Here is a 20954-nt window from a genome sequence, read left to right on the forward strand (position 1 = left end):
TAAGCAATGGGGCACAATAACTTACATGTCCCTTGCGCATCCCCCGATGTGCTGTAATCGTCGGAATATTCGACGTTGTGCTGTGCGTGGAGCCTTAGTAAATGAGCCCCAATAAGTATTAACTCAATCCAAGTATCTCTGTCTTTGATCAGAAGGCTGTTGTTACAATTTTAATCTGTAGAACAGATCTTCTTTAAAAGGAAATAACTGTTCGTTAAAATCCACATTCATCCCATTCTACTCACATCCTAGAAATCAATAAAATTCTTGTCCACCAATGAGACACCTGCTTATGATACATATATATAACATGCATTCTTTAAGACTTGTACAGAAAAAAAGGCATGGTTTCACTAAGAATGGTATGTGTACCATTAAATAGTCAAATGCAACAAAATGCTGCCACATTTTTCTGACATAAACTAAGCCAATTAATTGTGAGTGCAAAGTTAGACTAGTGATCATGGGACATCATGCCTTCTGAATGATTTATACTGCTCACTATATACTTGCTGCATCCTCCATTTGACTTGTATTTATTGTGATGCATTAACTTTGTTTATTACATTTTCTTATATGTCACTTTAGTTTGACACTTTACTATTGACTATTAAAGTTTGTATGTTTTAACAAGATAACAATCTGATCAGTGAAGGACTTGGATCCCAACTGATCACATGTCAGTGGTCCCAGTATAGATAGCAGCTGACCCGGTGGGCACAGAGCACGGATAAGGCAGTCGAGGCAGGCGGCATACAATCAAAGTCAGGAACAGGCAGAAGTTGTGGCAGGCAGCACAGGATTAGGAAACAAGCCAGGGTCAGATACCAGGGAGCACAGAACAGGAACGGAGTCAGAGAACATGCCGAGGTCATACACAAGAAGACAAACAGAATCAGATATCACACAGTAGGACTAGCAAGCTAGGAACTTTTGCTCAGTCGCGGGAAGCAGGGCATGCTGGGGAATAAGGCTGGAGGTACACAGAGATTGGCTGGGAAGCGCTATTGAAAAATGCCCTGTTGCTACAAGAAGGATGAAGAGTCGCCGCCCGCACCCTAAAGGAGCTGAAGTATGGCCTGACATGGCGGCTGAAAGTAAGCCTGCGTCAGGGAACACAACAAGAGGCGGAACCCATCACCAGCTTTACACTCTGCATTCCATTGGTTGGTTTTGTCCACTGGCAATATATCTCTATGTTCTATCATGGATCAGTTCTTCCATCTTGAGTGCTTCTTATTTAGTATTATGTGTACTATTACTTTTAAATTTATCATAGTCTTTTTTGGGAATTATGTATTTAACTTTTGTCCTCTTGGCTTAAATTTGGGAGTGATGCCATTCGTGTCATTTTTTGCTGTTTGATTCGCTACATGATCATAAGGGTATATGTGCCATCACTTTACACCAATTTTGATATTAATACTGACCTTGTTTTCTGTGTGTACAATGGAAAATAAAGCCTAATTGTTGCAACCTTTGTTGTTTAAACTTAAAACCAGTATATTAGACTAATATTTCTGAGTACCAACCAATTTGATAAGGGAAATATCAATCCTATGGGCTAAGTCGCCCCCAGATTGTCAGTTTCTTCAAAAGAAAAATGAAGATTTATTTTAATGACCATCAAGTAAAAAATAGCTTTAAACAAATATAGAAAAATGCTAAGTAACAGCACTTTACTATTCGAATCACTACAGCCCAATATGGTACATTCCATGTCAGGAGATAAAATTTATCATCTGTCCGCTATTAAAAAAAAAAAAAAAAAAAAAACTACTTATGGAAACTATTTTCATATAATGTAAGATGGCTATAAATAATTGTAGTGGAGAATGTAGTGTACATGGGTCTTTAATATGGTGTGTACACATTCTATCTTATGATAGACAGGCATGCTTTGAAAGAAACAAAAAGTTAGAATTGTTGTACTCTATGAAAAGAAGTTTAATATTAAATAAATAGGAGCATGTTTTTGCCCAGCACAGGAGAGATAAACCATCTTACACACCAAAGCATCCTTAAAGGTGAACAATAGTGTAACATACGGACAACAGATGGTCTATTTCTCTGTAGTACAAAACTTATAAAGAGGGTTGTGTTATGTGGATGGGGCGGTTTCTTCATAATATTCCAGAATTCATATTTGTACCACAAAATTCACATAAACATCTTGCATGTACTTCTTTTACAACATAGCTTTTAAGAATGTCACCTCATAATGGTGACCGATTGAAATACCAAGTTCTATTACATATACTAAGTTCTGTATGTGATGAAGTCCATATAAGAAAGAAAAGCCAGTCATATGTATAAAGAAACGCACATTTAGTTTTAATTTACATCTTTTGACAATTTGCACATAAATAACAATGTAAACCAAAATGTAAACATAAGAAATTTGTTGTTCTAGCAAAGTAAAAAGCCTGTTAACTTTGGTCAGATTTTCCCTTAGAAAAACAAAGAAACAAAAAAATAGAGAAACCATTGTTTGCTACATTCACATGTAATAAAATCCTATTAAAAAAAAAGTAACATCTTGAAACAGTCATACATTAAGTCTTTGAAGTGAATACAGAAAAGCACTACTGGCAACAAGTAAGTGAAGTATGTGTCCAGAGACAGTAGTGATGCTTTGGTATATATTACATTAATACTTTAGATCTTGCTACATTATTTCAAGACATATGCCTGTACACAGTGTAACAAGCTAGAATATTGTAAAGCTGTTTTCTTTTTTTGGTACCATTGCTCAAGACTTTGGCATTGTATTAATGGACGACATAGAGATCAGTCATTTTTAATGCCAGAAATGGTTTAAGCTCTTCTGCTTTGTATTATCTTAGGTTTATATATGCTATAGGTTGTGCTTTGCCACCTTTGGATGCTGGAGTATTTGGCTGGATATCTCTGGGAATCTGATTAAAGTGATGTCACTATGCCACCAGCAGAGGGAACTCCAGTGACACTACAAAATTTTGGTATGGACCACAACTTTAATGGGGAGTCATAGTACACTTGAAGCAAATCTATTACAGGATAGCCTTTAAGGAAACCTTAACACAGAGTGCATACCCCAATATCCAGCAATACAACTGCAATATCTTTGGAGTTAGTGAGCAAAGCAGCAGTGAATGTGCAGTTTTTATGCTGCATATATTTGGTTTCTCCTTGAAAGTCACAAAGCTTTGTTTTCTGCACGACTGGACACAATCAATGAGGTAAATTGTCAAACAACTTTGCAATGCCCTTTTCACTTAAATTAACCACAACAAATAAATGTACAAGACACAAAATACTTAAGGAAATGACTCACAGAAAAATAGATGAGATGGGTGCCAGTAACAGAAAAAACACCTTATTACCCGTGTCTACTACTGGACCATGAGAATAGAGTCAACCCCGCACTTGCCTATACTGTACTCATATGTAAAATGTTATATATATATATATATATATAACAGTACAGAAATATGTATTTCTCCACATCTCACATACTGGAAACAACTGTTCTGTAAAGTGTTTTAAAATACAGAGCTACAATGATCAGGATACTGTTATAATGACATCTCATGTGCAGTTTTCAGCTGCTCTCAAGGGTAAAAAAAAAATGCACCACCACAATTTCCTTGCAGTGAAAAAAATATACAATTCCATAAGGTATTGTCCAGCTTTGGCAACAAAATATTGATCATTAGTATGGAGAGCAAAGGTGTTTTACAAATATTAAGAATTGCTTCCTTTTAACTTAAAAAAACAACAAAATAAACAAAACAAAGACACTGCAGAAATTATCTACATCAATGGCCACATTAAAATATATACATAAATATCTATTCAAAATTACAATGATTTTTTTTCTGTCATTGTAAACTTTTTCAAATTATTGCTTTTGTAATGATAAATTGCATAATAAATTATGAAGTACTTTTTCAGTGACACATAATTAGAAATAATTGATTGTCTTTTTAACAACAATAATATTATTAATAATAATAATAACAATAATTATAATATTAAGTGAGTATGCAATAGCCATATCCCTGCCTCTTTCCTTGCCCTGAGAATACGCTTATTTTGGAGTTCCTTCTTGGAGTTTGGGTTGGTCTTCGAGAAGAATTCTACCTTCCATAAGCTAAGACAATGCTGCAGCATTTTATTTATGTACAAGGATGGGCTAAAAACACCTCATATTCCTATAAATAACACTTGTTCTGCGAGTCCATTAAGAGTCCATTTGGTCTATCATTTCTTGTTTGACCTTAATTGGTAATAGAGGTAGTGGGGAGTTATGAGGCAGCTTTATGACAGAGTCAGATTGTTCATAAAAGTTGCACCCAGATGTAATTAACCCATTTCCTATACTTCTTGACACAGATACCTTCATACTTGCACCTTCTATTTCTCTTCGAAGGAGAGTCATTATTTCTTTCTCCACTGCAGGTGACATGTCACTTTCATCTAGTCTGTCTGCACTGTCGCTGATGTCAAATTTTTCAATCTCTTCATTGATCACACTCAGGTCTTCCCTTGTAAGGCCTGGTCGTGGAGACGCTGGACAGTTTCCTTTCATGTGTACTTGAAGACTGCACATGTGAATATAACTTTTGTGGCAGTGAACACATTTATGTGGACGTTCCCTTGTGTGAAGACGTTTATGGAGTTTGAGGTGCACAAATTGGGTAAACTTGGCTGGGCAGAGCTTGCATTGGTAGGGTTTCTCCCCAGAGTGGAGTCGTAGATGAGTTTTTAGGTTACTTGTGCTGCTAAACCGCTTATGACATACCTAAAGAAAGAATACAAAATAGGTAATTCCATGTACACAATAAAGTGTACCTAAAAGGCCAGAAAATGAATACATTTTTTTTGCAATAATCTTTAAAAATTTCATTTTATAATATTTACACATATTTCAAGACATTTTAAAATACACACCTGACATTCATGTGGCTTCTCCCCAGTGTGTACCAAAAAGTGCTTCTGTAGATGTGCCAGTTGGGTAAATCCCTTGTTACATGTTTGACATTTGAAAGGCCGCTCACCACTGTGAACCCGTAGATGGACCTGTAAAAATAATAATTTTTCATTACATTTATGTAAAAATGGTAATACAAGAATTATCTTCTATGCACTCAAATATATCCATGTTTATGAGATATTTCTTACCTTAAGATTAGACAGTTGTCCAAAGGTTTTCGAGCAAATGTTACATTCATATTTGATTTTCCCATTCTGCTTTTTAAGAGGGTAAGGAAGAGTTTTATATCCAGTCATGTTCCTTTTGCTTTTGATCAAATTGATGGCTTCATCGCTGTTTGTGGTCATCACTGCTGAGGTAGGTTTAGGTTGCATCACATGCTCTGAACTAGCTGCTGTGCCAGCAGTGGGGGATCCACTTGTTGGACTGATCTGCTTATCTTTCATACTAGCAGCAGCGCCTGTGATGGAAAAGGCACTATTGGGTGCAGGAATGAGAAAGTCTCGTGGCTGATCAGGCTGCAGCAATCTGCGTCCTCCTTCGTGGGGAAGGGAACCAGGAATAGCTGCAGGGTTTAGCATATGATGAGAGAGGCTTCCCCCTCCTAGCATACTGCTGTAAAATGGATACATTCTTGGGATGATATTGAAATTATTCATGGCATTGATATTATTGAGCGTGTTAAGGCTGTTGCATCCGAGACCAAGAGGTGGTAACAGGAACTTGTGGTAGGGAGAATGGTATGAAGAGATGAAGGTTGGAGGTAGATGACTGGCAGGAGGTGCATAACTGGGAAAGGATGCCAGTCCTTCAGTGCTGTATGGTCTATTAAGAAATGGGTACAATTCTCTGTGTTCTTGTGATGTTTGGTGAGGGGAGAGTGCAGATCCTGGGCTACTGTGTGGACTTGAGCTTTTAAAACTATGGTCTGGGCTACTTCTTGCTGAGGGACTTGGTGGAGTTGATGGCTGAATTGGTGAATGCATTATATAATTTGGTCTTTCAAGGCCATACCCAACAGTGGCCTTTAAATAATCTTCATGGATATGCGAGTGGAATGGATACACAACTCTTGGGAAAATTGGTCTGTCCGGGCTGGAATTTTTAAGTGGTTCTATGGCTTCTTTGTCATGGTTAACAACATCAATATTAATCATTGAGATATCTTTGGGCTTTGAATGATTTGTGTTTTTTAATATTTCCTTCACACTATGTTCTTTCTTGGTTGTTGTATTTTTCTGAAGTGTCATCTCTTTCTGAGAAATCTGCTCCTCTGTGATGCTCAATCTCTGCTCTGAAAAAACATAAATATAAGAATTGTTAGTAGAACCTAAAAAACTTAAAGGCTATGTAAAACTTTAGGTTAATATGATACAATCTACTTACACTTTATGGTATACAGAAAATGATTAAGAATCAAAAATAATAATGTGCAGGCAGGTATGGAAAACTTTTCTAGCAGTTTTCACTAGTTGCTAGAATGTGCCGATCTGATGTTTTTGATACTTTTTGTATGAATAATACCTCTATCAATGTGCCAGGCCAGTAAGGGAGTTACAGCAGTCACATGACCATGGTCCAAGTTATAGGGACTGCTGAGGTTGCAGTTAACCCGAAGAGGCTCAAAAGTGCTGTCTGTGTCAAAACCATATCAGTAATATACATAGCACACAGATTTTGCATTAGGGCCTAGAAGTTTTTATAATTTGGCAAACGCCAGCTCTATATTTCTTTTCTGAGTTTCAATATAGGCCTATCCTTAGCAAAGATTGCTGTAGTAACTCATTTTATATTTACTTGACATATTAATCTTTTCATAGACTTTTAGCTTATTTATTACTGTTATTTTTAGAAATATGTATATAGTGTAATGTCTCCAATTTACAAAAAAAATGGATATGACAAGGAATTAGATTTTTTTTTTATTGCGCTTTAATTTCAAAACTAATTTGTGTCATTTGAAGACACTGCAACATAAAGCTTCAAGTAAGCCACATCGGTGAAAGTTATGTTAAAAAAAAGCCAAAGACCAGAAACTGACAGTAAATGTGAGATGAAGAGATATATCTTATAGGGCGAGAGATGCAATCAGCTTCACCCAAAGAAAGGAAGTGAACAACAAATTCTTCAGAAATTTCTTCAAATGGCTTGCTTAAAGAATGCATGCGAAAACACTGGTTTATGTGGTGTCTGTGAACGTGTGAAAAAACTTAACTAGTTTAACTCAGAACAGTGACCATATTTAGAATGTGAAAAGAAATGTGAAATGAAAATAACAGCGAGACAGGAGGTATGTGCCATAAGTTGCTGACAATTAGCTGTACTCTCTTTCTCTACCAAATCTGCCAAGAAATATTTATAGATAGGTGATAGACGTCATTCTTTTCCTGTCTGAAACGGTTGGGCTGTTGCACCCATTTAATGATAGGTTATATTATTAAACTGCATAAGTAGTACATAAAAATTCCAAGCATTCCCTTCCATTTACACTTTCATAAACTTACTTAGATTCATCACCAGGTCTCCAGAGGAAGGATAGTCAAGTCTATCTGCAAAGTCCCGACAGTACCAGACAAGCAGTTCCTGGTTGGCTGGAATAGGCTTGATGGTGTAGAAATAGATATTCATACCATTTTGACAAGCTGCCAGATTCTGTTCTTGCACAGAGTGTGCTGGATTTACATAACGCATCCAGTTACTCTTTTCTTCATTGAACCCATCAATAAAATGGTTAAATTTACCATTTGAATATATCTAGAAATACAGAAACAATATATTAGAAACACAAAGTAAATCTACTATGCTTAGTGGCACAGAGTCAGTTAATAGTCAATGAGAAATGATTGAGAATCATGTTTTTGAGTTTCTTCTCCAATAATAATCATAAAGAAAGACAACCATGACAATCGTGTCCTCACAGTTATTATGCTATAAATGCCCCTCCTTCCTTTAATAGTCACAATGATTTAATTGATCCATGTATATCTATGATTACGCATACACTAAAAGGGACTGAGTCAGTACCGTCTCATTAAAATGACTTCAAGCTAAACAGGCTTTTACACTTGCAGTTTCCCTTGCCATCCCAAATTGCCTCCCGATCTCAGAAAGCTAGCTCTTAATCATATAAATACTCGGAATGTAGTCATTTTGTCAGAACACTGGGTGGAGCAAAGGTGAACTTCACCTGCCAAAACAATGACTGGAGCTGGAAGTGGGCCAGTCCTGTCACTCATTCTCACTTTTCCTCATGCTAAACAAGCACTGTCTTGTGATCTTTTACCCTATGAATTTACATGGGTGGGAGGTCTCATTTTCACAATCCATGGTTAAAAATAAAAAATACAATAGAGAGTAAAGATTGTATACTTAGACAAAAAAATGCCACCAGACAAAACTTTTTATGCTTCTTTTAACATGCAGTTCCGCTTATGAAAGTGAGACTACAGGAAAGGCTGAAGTTAAAACAAACATTGATTTAAGTTCTGGTCAATGGACCCCAAAGAGCTGCTATTTTTCAGAGAATGAGCATCCAAATTCTAGTGTGTCTTACTAGTTGTCTGGAGTTTTGAAATACTTGAATGTTGAAGTTTAAGATTTTTTCTTTGGTCTGTTTAACAGAATATTACACAAATGAACCTGTCTGACTTTGCTGAGAAAATACATGAAAAACAAATAGCTGATCAAAATTTTTCCTTCTGTAAGAATTGACAGAACAAGCTCCACGGAATAAAGATATCTTAAAAGAATGATTCTTTGGGGTGGGGGAATAGTTTTTTTTAGGTATTCAACAGAACTACGTCTCACACTGTGAAAAAGCAAATTAAATGCACGTTTACAAAGAAAGAAACTACCTAAAACCAAGCTATTTCCATGTTACACGGCACAGTGAGGGTGCTGACTCACAGTTCACTTACAAGAAATAATGTCATTCTAAGGGTTTGCTCAACCCCAAACATCCTTTCTTTCTATACATGAAATGAAAAAGACTTTCCTAGCAGACATTACTAGTACACCCTGTGGCCCGGATGTATAGTGATGAGTTACACAAACTAAGTGGACTAAGCAAAAGAGAACTACAGTTAAAGAGACAATAAGAGTCACATAATCGAATAAAGTAAAAATTAGAAGTTTACCCTCCAAAAGTATTTCCTGTTGGCATCTTTGGGAACGGTTTCATTTGTGTAGACTTCTCCTACAAATGGTCCAAAACGGGTTCCTTTTGGAATATACTCTTTGCTTAAAACACCCATCACCTGTCCAAAACAGTAAAAATAAATAGTCAGAAACAGTCAATATTTCATGTATAAACAAATGTATAACAGTCATTGTTTCATGTTTCATTGTTCTCATGTATAAAGAATTCAGCATCCAGATCATCCATCAGAAATGCAGCTCTAAATATCATCAGCATAAATACTAATAGTCGGAGACATTTTATAGGACTATGCTTATTTCTAGTTCTCAATTCTTTCCAAAAAGGATGCAGATGTTTGTCACCTGTGTCAACAGATGGCGATATAAATAAGGAAAAATCCAGTGCTCTGAATATAGTTCTAGGTTACAGATATATACTGAAACTTTAAATATTTAAGTGTATCATTTTCACAGAATCTGAACATTTTGTACTTGGCCTACTGAATGCCAAAGCTATCTATGGTTCTCAGTCAAGCTCCTCTGGATGGCCACTATATGAAGAAAGATGCTACATACATTTGTCTGACCAATGCCCACCTGCCACTTTTAGTTCACATTCAGTAGGGTTTCACACTTTCCCACAAACACTTTCATGTACGATATATAAATACTACTAATGTTCGATCAGCACAGCAAGACATTCTTGAAAACCCCTTACTTGAAAGAGTCAAGGCAAAAAACATCTGTTGTTTAAGTTTCAGAGACACAGCAATACTTAGATGACTGGATATGAGACATCAGTTTACACTTCTGAAATTACCTTCCATAAATGGCGACATATAACTCAACTTAACAAAAATGTAAAATGTCTGAAACTGTGTTGAAAGGCCACCAATCTGCAACATGCTAGAAACTACCTGGCTGCTATTCCTATTATAACAATAAGTTGTACATGAAATAATTCTGGGTTGCACACTCTAGTTGCATGGCTCTGTTAAGTGCTTCAAAATCCATTATACAACTTCTAATCTAAACTAAGATGAATCTGCCACTGGAACTTGCCCAGACATCCTTATGATTCATTGTCGGGGCAAGGCCTTTTCTATAAACACTTCAGGATCGGGGGCAGAGGGCTTTTAGCAAACCTATTCTTAATCTCCCCCCTCCTTGCCTACTCCATTGCTTTACAAGCACCAATGACCTCTTTACCAATTTAAAAAAATCAATCTTAGTCATTATTCTGAACCATAGAATGCCACCTGATAACCAGTGGCAGAAAAAAACAGTAACTTGTCTTCTACTTACAAACAATTACATATGTATAACTGGAAGGAATTAGGACATAAAAACTGTAAATTAAAAGGGAGAGCAAATATGGCAATTACAGACAAACTAACATTATATTAGATATTCCCACGCTGTGTAATAGCCCAAACTTTTGCTGCCTTTTGATCCCAAAATACACAAAGTAGCCCTATTCACCCTTGTTTCACTGTGATTTAAATATGTCCTACATAAGAACACAGCAAAAGTTTGGCATCGATGGTAATCCAATAGATCATATTAGAAAGCACCAGCATATACAGGCAGTATAATATAATATATATAGTATAATATAAATGGAAAGCAGTAAAATATACTGGCAAAAATGTATTAACAATACATCACTAAGTCATGTCTAGAGTCAATGCAGAAAAACATCCTAAGAAGCTGCTCTGCCGGAAACCTGTGGAATGCAGTAGCATAAAGGAAGGTCTCGGAGATTACCACACAGCTGATGTAGCCGTATACCTAACTAAAATTGCCATATAAAAGTTTAACCAGCCCATTGCTCACTTCACAACCCTTATAAAAAGAAAAACGCAAAGAATGCACCCGCTCAGACTGTTTTCAGTGACACGAGAAATAGGTAAAAATGTAGACAGGTAATCTGCCCTGGAATCTATGGAGGAACCTGAAGTGACACTAGACAATGTTTCTTTAAGGCTTATACACTGCAATTTATGACTAAGGATGTTTTAAAGATGTTTCCTTGTTCTAATAAGTGCTCCTTCACCAGAAACAAAAAAGTAAGTATGTGGCTATCTGGGGCCAAGAAACTTGGTAAACTATAGCACAGTATTTTTAAGGCTTTATGAATGTAAAACTAAGAAACATATACTAACCTCTTTAGAGTCTGGAGCATGCTTAAAAAGTAAGTTCCTGGGTAGAGATGATTGTGCTTGGACAACTTTATTTCCATCCGAGCTGCTGTCCCATGGGTGATCCTTCACTATATATGTGCACTTTGCCTCAAACTCAGCTTCTGGCCAAAGCGTCATATCGGCTCCTTCCACATCCATTTTCATGGTCTGCTATGTCCCCTTTGGACAGGGTGATTCAATATTTGTAAATGTTGCTTCTTGTGTGGCAGCCTGGTACAAGGAGAGGTGGAAAAAGACAACCTAAGTTCTCATAGTCCTTGATCGAGTGGTTTTTAAGGCAAATCTGTGAAATACATCATTTCAATGATGCATACAATATGAGGACAAACGTTTATTTCATGCTTGGAGTACTGACTGGTAAACTACTCTGTCCTCTTGGAAGCACTGCTTTAGAAAGTGTCACAAACAAGGAAAGGAAGAGGAAGAAGCTGCTGTCTACGTCTGAATGAAGCTAAAAATGGAACTTGCATGATACAAGGAGAGGAACTCAGCCTGACTCTTCCGAATGGGGAAGACTGAACTTTCCCACCAGCTTCCAGCTCACAAACAACTTTCAAAACAATCTAACTCCTCTGACGTCTTTTTTTTCATCCTGTTCAAGTTAAAGAAAATAGAAAAAAAAAGACCTTCAACATCCTGCCAGCATCCCTTACTGCAAGAAAATCTCCTAGACCAGGGAGGGGGCTTCTTAACTCCTTCCTTCTCAGTGCTTACTCATGACAACAACTTAAAGAGTCATGATACTCCTTCTTCCAGACACCTTATACATTTCCTTATAATATTACACAATAGTTATTTGTCTACATTTCAGTGTAATAGTGTGAAGTCACACTCTTTATCGTTTATTATAGTTTAAAGCATAAAACAGAAATAAAAATAACTAAACCATAACACAGTCTTACCTATTTTAACAAATCTGGCCAAAGCATACTAAATATATAAAACACACACACACATATATCACACAAACTATATATTCATACAATATCAAACATATGTTCAGCAATATATATACACACATATTATATATTCATACAATATCAAACATTTGTTCAACTATATATATATATATATATATATTATATATATATATATATATATATTATGTTCAGCAACTATACTATAAACACAAAACATACATATTCATTATATATAAATATATATACATACACACATACTATAAACATATAAAACATACTACATATTCATTATATATAAATATATACATACACACATACTATAAACACAAAACCTACTACATATTCATTATATATAAATATCTACATAGACACATACTAAAAACATATAAAACATACTCTATATTCAGCATAATCTATAAATAAATACATATATCATATATACCACAGCATAATATAATATGATCAATTATACAAAATATATACAACACATAATATCCCCTCCACTCAAATATCTAACTTTTTATGAATGAAAAACGTGAAACTATACCCTGCAGTTCCCATGAATTGTGACCCCGGCACACGGGCAGTAGCAGCAGCCTTACCCCGGCAGAGTCCACACACTTCCCGGTCATTGGAGGCGCGTATCTCCCATAGCTGCGGGCAGTCAGTGTATCTCTCATAGAGAGCTGAGGAGACTGCAGCCCTTGCGCTCTGTCATACTGCCAGACAGGTGCTGCCTCCCGGAGACTCAGGGCTGTCCCGAGCTGCTCGGGCTCTGATGCCTGGCTGAGCAGCTCTCGGACTTTCTCTTCCTGCTTCAGGTTTCCGATTACATGAAGTGTTGCTGTCACATGGGAGGGTGTGGCTATGGCTGGCAACTACCTGGAATGTGCGCTGCTGGGATGCCTAGCGCCTGCCGCCAGACACTCACACACACAGGTAGAGCCGGTGATGTCACACGCCACTGCTGTGCTCTTATCCTGGCCGCTATTGAAGTCTTCTTCTGGACCTGTTCTGCTGCATGCACAAACTGTACTAGCTGCTGGGGAGGGGAAGGGTTAACCAGGTGCAGCAGCCTCACACAATAGCCTACACAATGGGACAATGTGAACTGTGACTGAAGGTGGCTCCAGCCCCACAGAGAATGGACGCCGCACTTTGAGATGTAGATGTCTTGCGGGATGAAAAGAAAACGTGTGCGAGTGTCTGTGTGGGGGGGAGAGGGGGTCTCTACACAGAAATGCTTCTTATTTTCCGATAGTTTTATACAGAAACTGCGGAGCTGCTCTCATGTTTATTAAGGAGAAAACTACAGCAAAGCCGAGGCGGGAATCCTCCTGCAGGAGCAGTCTGTGACTGGACGTCTCCCTCATGGCTTGTGTGTCCCCTCATGTCCTAGGACCGCACTTGTCTAGCGGCTTTTGTCACTGACTGGAATCTGCGTGATTCTAAAATCATGACTGAGCTTTTTACCCAATTTCTTCCTTCCTCGTGTCCCCAAAAAACCTCAATGACCTCATTATTCAGCACTTCTCATGCAGTGCATGTCGCCTGCTACTTTCATATTTGCTCTGTATATGTGAAGAATTTCCCTCAGCATGTACATGTATAGAGACGTGCACTTTCATCATGAGCAGATGATCTCCTGATACACCAGACAGCTTGTGGCTAGTCTACTAAATAGATTCCAAGCCATCATTGCAGAATGTTTTAAAAAATGGCAAAAGTTTTTCATAAAAATAGCACTTTTTTTTTTTTTTATAACACAACCATTGCTGTTTTCCCCAGGTGAGATTTTGAGTATCTCCTTACATTTCCACAAAGAATTAGCATCTTATCTTTCTCTAACTATTTACTGTGCAAAATTCAGGAAAGCATGGGAAATAAAGGTGAAAAATGACTCCTTAAGATAATGGCCCTGCTTATCTCGACCACTATCAAACAATCTATTGTTTTCTGATGGGTCTCATTGAGAAAGGTGGAGTAATGCAGTTAATGTTCAATAGGTATCTGGCAGTGCCCTGAAGGAATACAGTTGCTGACAGAAGAGCAGCACCAAGTCTTCTTTTAACTTCCTCTCTTAAAAGGAAGAGAAAAAGACAAGGACTCAGCTCTGTAGTGGCTGTTTTAACTCCCCAAGCAACTCTTCTTGAAGATAGACATTGTTCTTAGAAGAGATAATCCTACAATGGAGAGTCCATTAGAGGTATTAGGAGGTTGGCAGCAGTCGTGATCTGCAAGAAAGGCCCTGTCCTGACAATAGACAATTAATGCTGATAAATCTCCACTACTTGTTGCTGTTCTAATTCCTCATAATTGTGTGCTGCTTGTCTTGCCTCCTGCCACACGGGGATGATGCGTGGCTCATATAATCTCCCCGAGTACCTGACCTACTTCCTGGCACGGTCTTTTCAGGACCCGTCTTCTGTCCCATCTGGACTTGTGCCTGCTTGCCACCAACCCCCTCCTTTCAGAGTTCTCTGCTACATACAAAAAGGCTGCCAGAAGTGTGGTGAAACCCATCGCCGTGACACACATCCAGATCAATACTATGCACCACCAGACAATACTGTCCACTAATCTGTAATAACAGCTAATCATGCTCAATTTGGCTCACCAGTGATTAAAATGTACTTTTCATTAAGCCCAGAGAACAAGACAGACACACACTGACAAGCTAAAGATTTAGTTGTCAAACTTAAAAAAAAAAGATGGAACATGAAAATTGATATCAATTGACCCCATTTTGAAACACATTTAATACATTGGATAAGACTAATCGTTACAGTTTTGTACATACATGCTGATGTTATATATTCAACGACCTTACTACAAGTCTAATTAGTTCTTAAGAAAAGTGCAAGAATCAACTGCTTGATACATGATGTGAGTTATCAGTACATAAAATATACAAATTACCCCTACAGGAACTTTTCTTAACAGCAATTCTTTGGTATGAATGTTTGTAATGCCTAAAAGATAGTGTCCTTCTCTAAGACTGCTCAGCATCCCAGTACATAGAAGAAGAGTGCTGTGTATAGCTGGCTCACTGTACCTCACATCAATCTCTGCCAAGGAGGATTGTCTGACTGTTAACATTGTACCTCAGATAACTCACTTTTTTGTGATAAAGCAGAAGCAAGCAGCACCCAGAAGAAGCTTAACTGATAAAATGGTGTCAAATTGAAACCATTTGTCAAGTAGGGATCCAGGCGAAAATACTGAACCCAGGAAGTAGATTTATCAAGTACTGTACATTAACTAGTATAAATAACAGTGACAAAAGTAAACACTGCTACTCAACAGTGTCTCCAGTCAACAATGAAAAGCAGCAGGAGCCCCACACCTTTTACTTCAAGTAGCAAAACACCTCCAACTGCTGGAACCAAAAAAGAGATTTTACCGACTTGTAGTCTAAATAATAATAATATTTCCATTACCACAAACCACAACAAAAGTCAACAAAAATAATTTAAAGATTAAAATGCAGGGTTTCAATGGTAACTATTTGCTAAGAACTTCTATAACGTAAAATAGCATATATAGAGAATGAAATATGTACCTTGAGTTATTTCCATGCAGCAGGTATTCAGTGTGGAGTAAGTGCATTCCAGTTTTAGTCCATGTATAACATCTGTGACTAACTCACACGCGTTCACTGTCTGCTGTATACACACTCTCACTGGCTCTTTAAATCTAGCCCTCTCCCAGACTGCTGCAAGGATTTTAAAGTTTTTCCTTACTACAAGCTTCTCCCTCCCCTTGGCTCAGCTCCTCCCCCATTTAGTAATTAGGCTTAACAAGAGCAATTAACAAAACAAACTCTTTTTGGCCAGGCTGATAATTCCGAATGCCAAATTGTTTTAAGATGTGCAAGACAGTTTGCTTAGGCTGAGTGAAATCAGGAAGAAAAGACAAAGAGAAAAAAAAGTACAATAGCAGCCCGGTGTGGAGTATGAATTTAGTTTCTGTGTTGTTTGCCTGATAGAGGGACTAGAGCAGTTATCCTAATTGGGAATCATTGGCAATAGTTGTTTCCTGGCATAGGTTTAATGTGAAAAGTTACTTGATAAATCCACTTTATAATGTATTATTAAGGACTTATTTGGTTTTCCCCCTTGTCTAAACATTTAAATATTCTCTATATCTATAATTTATTTTGTCTATTAAATATTAATTAAGAATTGCAGGGCTCTTTTAACTATCACAGATAAACCATTCCCCTCTCTGGCAATTTCATGAATTCAAATGTTATCTTCAAATGTCAGATTCTGCTTCCTTATATTTTTATATTTAAAAATCGATTCCCTTTTTTTTCATGATCATGTTCCAAGCATTTGTTACCTTACATTTGATAGATGCATTTTCATGTCAAATAGTTGAGCAAAATGCTGTTTACATCTTGTGTTTACAATTTTTTTTGTCAAATATTTCCCTCTCTTTCTCTCTCTCTCTCTCACAGATATATATATATATATGTTCAGATGTGTAATTTTTCGTAAATCCTGAATTTGATAGTCTAGAAAGGTTGATTATCTTGCGGCTGCTTCCAGTATAGATCAACTGATTGGTTATCGATAGTTTGATCAGTATTTCATCACTACATTTTGGATAGATATGTTTGTTTTAACAAATTTCATTAAAGTGATATTTGATGGACATATTCCAATGCTACTAGTTTAAAAGATTTTTAGATAATAAGAATATTGTTTGAATTAAAGGAATTTTGTTTTTTCTGTCAATATATATTTTATATTTCTACATTGCAACACTGTGTAGAATTGGTTCAATATTTTTTTTATAGTGATGATTCAAATTGTAATGATATATAATAAGACACCTTTAGAAAAACTAAAAAAATTAAAAAATGTAGTGATATATATCATTTGCAGCAATGGGTTCTATGTGAGGTCAATATGTAGCTCTAAATAAGGCATGCAGATTCATTGTCTGTGGTAACTGTTTGGATAAATATACAATTCAGTCTTTATCTGAGCATTAAGTCTGTATTTTACTAACTTTATATTATATGCAGAAAAACTTGATAGATATGACATTTTTAAAGAGTTATGTTATCTATCTTTACAGTGGATAGAGTTATCTGGAAACATAAGGTAATTATAACAATGTAAGTTTCAGTTAATGTCACTTTGTGCTACCAACTTCTTTTACTTTTGGCTTCTATATTTGTGCCACTAGTTGTTCGCCCTTTCTTCCTGTGTACCAAATGACTACCACTTTGGTGTGCCACCTGTTGGCAGCATTCCAGCAATAACTTGGTGCTTAAGTGTTCTTCTTAACAAATAAAACATGGCCAGTTGTACCAAATAAATTGGGTTTTATGGGCATTTTTGGAGCAAGTAGGTTGGAGCTCCTAAGGTGGTGTATATGTATATATTATAATATAAATATAAATATATAGTATGTTATTTTATCTTATTTGTAGCCTATGTGTATGTATAGAATGCGTTATACATGTGCTATAGTTTCTCCATTTAGGTGCAGAATGAATACAAAAATAACTTGACATTAACATTGAGAATTTTCCTTTCTGATTCATACTATTTCTTCTTATGGGGTCACATTGCTCTTAACTGAATAGAATAATTGGCATTTATTTGGTAATACAGTAATTTACATATATGTAACATTCCATATATCCTTTTGAGCCAAATCAGTTCAACTAACTACTACTGTTTGCTCATTTCAAGATTTCCTAGCAATTTATGCTGGGACAATTTATATTTAAATAACTTAAACATGATCCACTAAGAGGAAGTGTTGGAGATAGGTAAAACTTGTTCCCTATTATAATTTGGTGTGTCCATTTTCTATTAAGTCTATTGCAATGTCAGAGGCACTAGGGGTGTCTGGCAGCTGATTGTTGCCATACATAGATTTTTGCAAGGTAGTCTTAAGTGATTGCAGTTGGGTAAGTGATGTATTCAGACTATCACAACTCTTATACACAATACTAACAGGAGAAAAAAAAAAATCGACTTTTTAATAAGAATACATTCTGAACAATAGTCACCTGTAAAAGAACCCCCCCCCCCGCCACATGCAGTTGTAACAGAGCACCCTATTAAAGAGACACCTCTATTAATCTTTTCAATTAAGTGAATGCAGCACACGGCACAAGCCAAGGCAGCCCATATGTTGTGCTCCAATCACCCAAATATTAAAGTCCCTCTAATTGATTTATCTAAAGAACATTTGGCAGATTCAAGGTGGCAGCCAGCCAGGAAATCCCGGCAGAAGATGACAGTGGAGGGCAAGGCCATTTTGCCAATGTGATTTTCTTTTTTAGATTAATTTAAATAATCCACTTAAGGCTCACACAAGTATTTATTTTCTAAAAACTGTCTTTCAATGAAAACATGCTAAGTAGAATCAGGAAATATATTTAATTTGGGATATGTTAAGTTATAATGGTTCGCCTCGTGCTCGTGGACAAATGGTGCTTATAAATAGACAAGGAAAATCCCGGCACTTTGAGGTAGGTGAAAATCAAATATTCTTCTTTTATTTAACAAGACATCATAAATCAAGTATAACACGCAAGGAAAACGCGTTTTTTCGGCTCCACCTGAGCCTTCATCAGCTAGCCGAAAAAACGCGTTTTCCTTGCGTGTTATACTTGATTTATGATGTCTTGTTAAATAAAAGAAGAATATTTTTATAGTGCCGGGATTTTCCTTGTCTATTTAATTTGGGATAGTTACAAATTTAGTAATTATTGCTCTTTGCTCTGCTTCTGAAATTGCTAATATATTTGATTTACAACATTATAGCAAGCAAAGACAGAATATCATAGCAACTCACAGTGGCTGAAGCTTAATAAAACAAGTACTTAAACTTTAGAGCCCATTGTTAAAATATTTTTATATCTGCATAATGTGCATCTACTTGAAGATGTCTCCTGAGTGTTCAGGCTCAGATGGAATATACCAAGAACACACAAGATGACACAGAAGTGTTCTGCTTGGTAGGAAAGCCCCCTCTGTCTCAGCTGCAGTTGCGAAGAGCTCAGTTCACAAGAGTGCATTTTTTTCCAGCAGAAATATTTAGCTTGGCTGCCAGCCAGAGAATGCTTGAAGAATAGCCTGAATTAGGGGATTTACCTTCCACGTGTTTGGCACGCGTCGTAAGAGACTCTTAGCAACTCTCACTCCAATCTTTTAGTTTCTCCGCTTTATTAACAGTTGCTGCATTCTGAGAATCAGTGGCCCACCAGTAGTAAATTGTAGTTATAGGATCTCTGTCTTCAGCTATGCAACCATTTAATAACATAACGTATATCTATTTCAGATACTTGCACAATTATCTGCTGTTTTTCCCTGATTTTCACAACAATATGTGTAGCAATAGGCTGGGGTTTTAAAGTTGATGCCCTTGTATTGTTAGCATTGTTAAGAAGGAATAGTAAGCCAAAGAGTGTCCAACTTACAATAAGAAAACCCATCTAATGGGGTTGTATATTTTGTCGAGCATTTAGTTACAGATTTTGGAACTGAAGCCATAAGTAGGTCTTACATAATTACCCACAAACCATAGTCCTCGCTGGAAAATATATGCAACTTGCCTGTACAAATGGTTCCCCTTTAAGTTTTTTTGCTGTGCACACAAACACACACCATTTTGATGTGTATTGTATGCAAACTTAATGAACAGTTGTCAAACAGAGAGGAGAGAGTAGCACAGTAAGAAGAATGAATGCATTTATTAGTCAATCAGTGCTGTGTAATGAGTGATGTGTGTTAACACCACATTAAAACACATGAAGAGATTTACACCCCATTAACCAGGAGGGGAGAGATCTTGTCACCTATTTTGCCAGGTCTGCTGAAGCTAGTTTTACTGCTGTGGAAACAGCCACCCCCACTCATTTATTTAAATTATAATAAATAAATTATAAACATGATAATCACTGAGATCTCTATTTTAACTCATCCCGATCACCCAATGAATTTAGATGTCATGTGCTGCAGGCCCAAGGCTGCAACAATGTCTTTCAGCTTCACTGCACTTTATCCTGCTCCTGCAAACTGTGCAGTCAGGGATCCTGGGGAAAAGGTAGAAGAGGTTTATTACTGCTTATATCTACTCCTTCCCTCACTACATAGCACTGAAGTAGAACTGCGTAATGAATAGAGGCTGCAGCAGTCTCTCCCTGCTTCCTTGGAGCCCCCTTCCCCCTGCTCTGTGGTGAAATCTTGTGGCAGAACAGAGCTGATATCCCAACTGCTTTTATATGTGTTCTTGGGAAAAGGGGGTGATTTAAACTTTTTAAAAATGTTTTAAATATTTTTTCTTACTATTATTTTAGACCCTCTAAGGTACTTTAACACAGGAGGGTCTGATCACTCATACCATATACTACAATACTACTGTATCGGCAGGCTATTAAAGATCAGTATCCATGGCAGGCTGACGGGTCTCTATGAGGCTATACCGTCCATCCAAGATGGCGGCGCCCATCGGTAGTACCTGTCATGGGCAGTACCTGTTAAACTTAACAGTTTAACTGCTGTAATGATGCCATCATTGACTGTGGCAGTTAGAGGCCCTGTATGGACAGAGCTCAGCTTGTGAGCACTCTCTATACATCCCCAGCAACACCGTGATGTTATAGTATGTTGTGGTGCACAAAGGGGTTAAACTTATAAGGAACTTGCAAATTTGATCATCAATTTTTAAATATAGGATCTTTTG

At 36.9% G+C, this 20954-nt stretch overlaps 1 protein-coding gene across 3 annotated transcripts; it reads right to left on the reverse strand.

Moving 5' to 3' along the window:
* Positions 1-2311: 2311 nt before the first annotated feature.
* PRDM1 (PR/SET domain 1) lies at positions 2312-15959 on the reverse strand. Of its 3 annotated transcripts, none has more exons than XM_072141869.1 (7): positions 15802-15959; positions 11281-11529; positions 9115-9234; positions 7483-7732; positions 5167-6272; positions 4936-5064; positions 2312-4786 (listed from the first exon to the last, which is right to left on the reverse strand). In XM_072141869.1, the coding sequence occupies exons 2-7, from the start codon at positions 11461-11463 to the stop codon at positions 4226-4228; spliced, it is 2349 nt and encodes a 782-aa protein (XP_071997970.1). In that variant the 5' UTR covers positions 11464-11529; positions 15802-15959; the 3' UTR covers positions 2312-4225. The 3 variants fall into 3 exon arrangements, with proteins under 3 accessions (XP_071997970.1, XP_071997972.1, XP_071997971.1); XM_072141871.1 differs by lacking the exon at positions 15802-15959 and adding an exon at positions 12787-14320; XM_072141870.1 differs by lacking the exon at positions 15802-15959 and adding an exon at positions 12842-14319.
* Positions 15960-20954: the final 4995 nt, after the last annotated feature.

This window comes from Engystomops pustulosus, chromosome 3 (genome assembly GCF_040894005.1).
Source record: "Engystomops pustulosus chromosome 3, aEngPut4.maternal, whole genome shotgun sequence".
Classification (NCBI taxonomy): domain Eukaryota; kingdom Metazoa; phylum Chordata; class Amphibia; order Anura; family Leptodactylidae; genus Engystomops; species Engystomops pustulosus.